The 2,494-nt window shown below is 42.7% G+C and overlaps 2 protein-coding genes across 2 annotated transcripts in view; one reads left to right on the top strand and one right to left on the bottom strand.

Annotated features, from left to right (window-relative positions):
- The window catches only part of LOC115293404 (protocadherin beta-2-like), a 38,750-nt gene that overhangs the window by 20,177 nt on the left and 16,079 nt on the right, over positions 1-2,494 (bottom strand). The window lies entirely within an intron of this gene.
- LOC115293977 (protocadherin beta-4-like) lies at positions 887-2,493 on the top strand (the record flags this gene model as incomplete). Its single annotated transcript, XM_029941682.1, has 1 exon — positions 887-2,493. A coding segment is annotated over exon 1 (1,425 nt), but the record flags the coding sequence as incomplete, so codon positions are not given.

Below are 2,494 nucleotides of genomic sequence, written 5' to 3'. Positions count from 1 at the left end.
CCACCCCACCCCACCCCACAATGAGTTGGTTGAAGAATATGGTACCTGGGATACAAAGGATAAAGGTGGTAAGAAGCAAACTTATTATAAAACATAGATATCTATCTAATTAAGTTTAAACTTAAACCCTTTATCTTAATAAAATTCTATGATGTTTATTCACTAGATTTTGTCTTCATATTATCCTGCCACTAGAGTAATCAAATCCTATACATTTCAGTCTCCTTATCTGTAAAACACCTTTCATTTACTCTCCAGGTCTCAGAATCCAATTCTAATACTTTTTTATTCCTTCTGAATTTAATATGGGCTCACACTGTAAAAGGACTCATAACAAAGCAAGATGCCTCTTCCTTCAACTATGTTACTATTTGTACACCTGTGTAGGGACATACAAACTTTCCTTTGAAAAATAGTCTCCCTGAGACCGTATGACATAGAACATCTTAACAAACTTTTGCATCATCATAAATTCCTCAATACTTGGAAATAAACAAATGTAACTATTATGATTTACAATTTTATGAGAATTTTTTTTAATTTTATGAGAATTTATCTCCCCTGGTTAGAATATGCAAAGGGGAAACGGAGTTCTTTGAAGTTACACTGATTAGAGTGTGGGAGTATCCTTTTGCTTTGTGCTCACAATTACTCTAGCTCATGCAATATAATGAAGTGACCTTATAAATTATGCGATTTAGTGGAATAACAAGGTTTGTAAAAGTTATATACACTTTTAAAAATAGTTTACATTTGGACACTTCCAAAATATGCTTTGACTTGAGAATATTCTCAATCAAGACGCAGGGTGGCGCTGCAGGCTAAGACAGTGAAAAAAGATCTGTAAAAAGCTCCGTATTCCTTTGTTACAAAAAGGAATCAGAAATACACGAAAGAAGCTTTGCCAGCCGTACTGGGTTACCAGCGAGTTTGGGCTGCGATATACTAAACGAATTTCAGATTAAGGCACCTTTATGAGGATTCTGCCAAACAAGAAATCAGAATATAGTATCTCCAGTCTTTTTGTGGTTGCTAGGAGGGATTGGATGTAAGCACCGGGACTCCAACATGAAAACGCCAGAGAGAATTCAACCAAACAGGCAAGTGGTGGCCTTTGTTTTGATGGGGTTCTTGTCTCAGGCTCACCCGGAGCCTATTCGTTATTCTGTGATGGAAGAAACTGAGAATGGCTCCTTTATAGCCCATCTGGCCAAGGATCTGGGCCTGGGAATTGGGGAACTGGCCACTAGGTCAGCCCGGGTGGTGTCTGACGATGACAAGCAGCGCTTGCAACTGGATCGTCAGACAGGAGATTTGCTTTTGAGGGAGAAACTAGACCGGGAAGAACTATGTGGCCCTGTTGAACCGTGTATACTGCATTTCCAAGTGTTGCTGGAAACGCCGGTGCAATTTTTTGAAGGAGAATTATCAATCCAGGACGTGAATGACCACTCCCCAGTATTCCCGACTGGGGAAATGATCTTGAAAATACCGGAGAACAGCCAGCCAGGGACTCTGTTTCCATTGAAATTAGCTCTGGATTTGGATGTGGGCAGCAATGGTCTTCAAAAATACACTATCCGCCCCAATTCTCATTTTCATGTTCTAACTCGAAATCATAGTGAGGGCAAGAAATACCCAGATTTGGTGCAGGACAAAGCCCTGGATAGAGAGGAGCAGCCTGAGTTCACCTTAACCCTCATGGCACTGGATGGTGGGTCTCCTCCTAGATCTGGCACCACCACAGTACGAATCCTGATCATGGACGTCAATGACAACGCTCCAGAGTTTGTGCACACCCCCTATGAAGTACAGGTCTTGGAAAACAGCCCTCTAGAATCCTCAGTACTTAGTGTCTCAGCTAGAGATATAGATTCTGGAAACTTCGGAAGTGTTTCCTATGGCTTTTTCCAAGCATCCGACGAAATTAAACAAACTTTCTCAATTAATGAAGTCACAGGAGAAATCCGACTGACAATGAAACTGGATTTTGAACACATTAAATCTTACCACATAGAAGTTGAGGCCATAGATGGAGGAGGCCTTTCTGGAAAAGGCACTGTAGTCATACATGTGGTGGATGTGAACGACAATGCCCCTGAACTTACCATATCGTCATTCACCAACTCCATCCCAGAAAATGCTCCTGAGACTGTAGTTTCTATCTTCAGAATTCGAGATAGAGACTCTGGAGACAATGGAAAGATGATTTGCTCTATTCCAGATAATCTGCCATTCCTTCTGAAACCGACTTTCAAGAATTTCTACACGCTCATAACGGAAAGTCCCCTCGACAGAGAGAGCCAGGCCGAGTACAACATCACCATCACCGTCACTGACTTGGGGACCCCCAGGCTGAAAACGCAGCACAACATAACCGTGACGGTCTCCGACGTCAACGACAACGCCCCCGCCTTCAGCCAAACCACCTACACCCTGCGGGTCCGCGAGAACAACAGCCCCGCGCTGCACATCGGCAGCGTCAGCGCCACAG

Source organism: Suricata suricatta, chromosome 6 (assembly GCF_006229205.1).
Source record: "Suricata suricatta isolate VVHF042 chromosome 6, meerkat_22Aug2017_6uvM2_HiC, whole genome shotgun sequence".
NCBI classification, from domain to species: domain Eukaryota; kingdom Metazoa; phylum Chordata; class Mammalia; order Carnivora; family Herpestidae; genus Suricata; species Suricata suricatta.
Note: the sequence above shows the minus strand (reverse complement) of the source record. Positions and strands in the feature narration are given on the sequence as shown.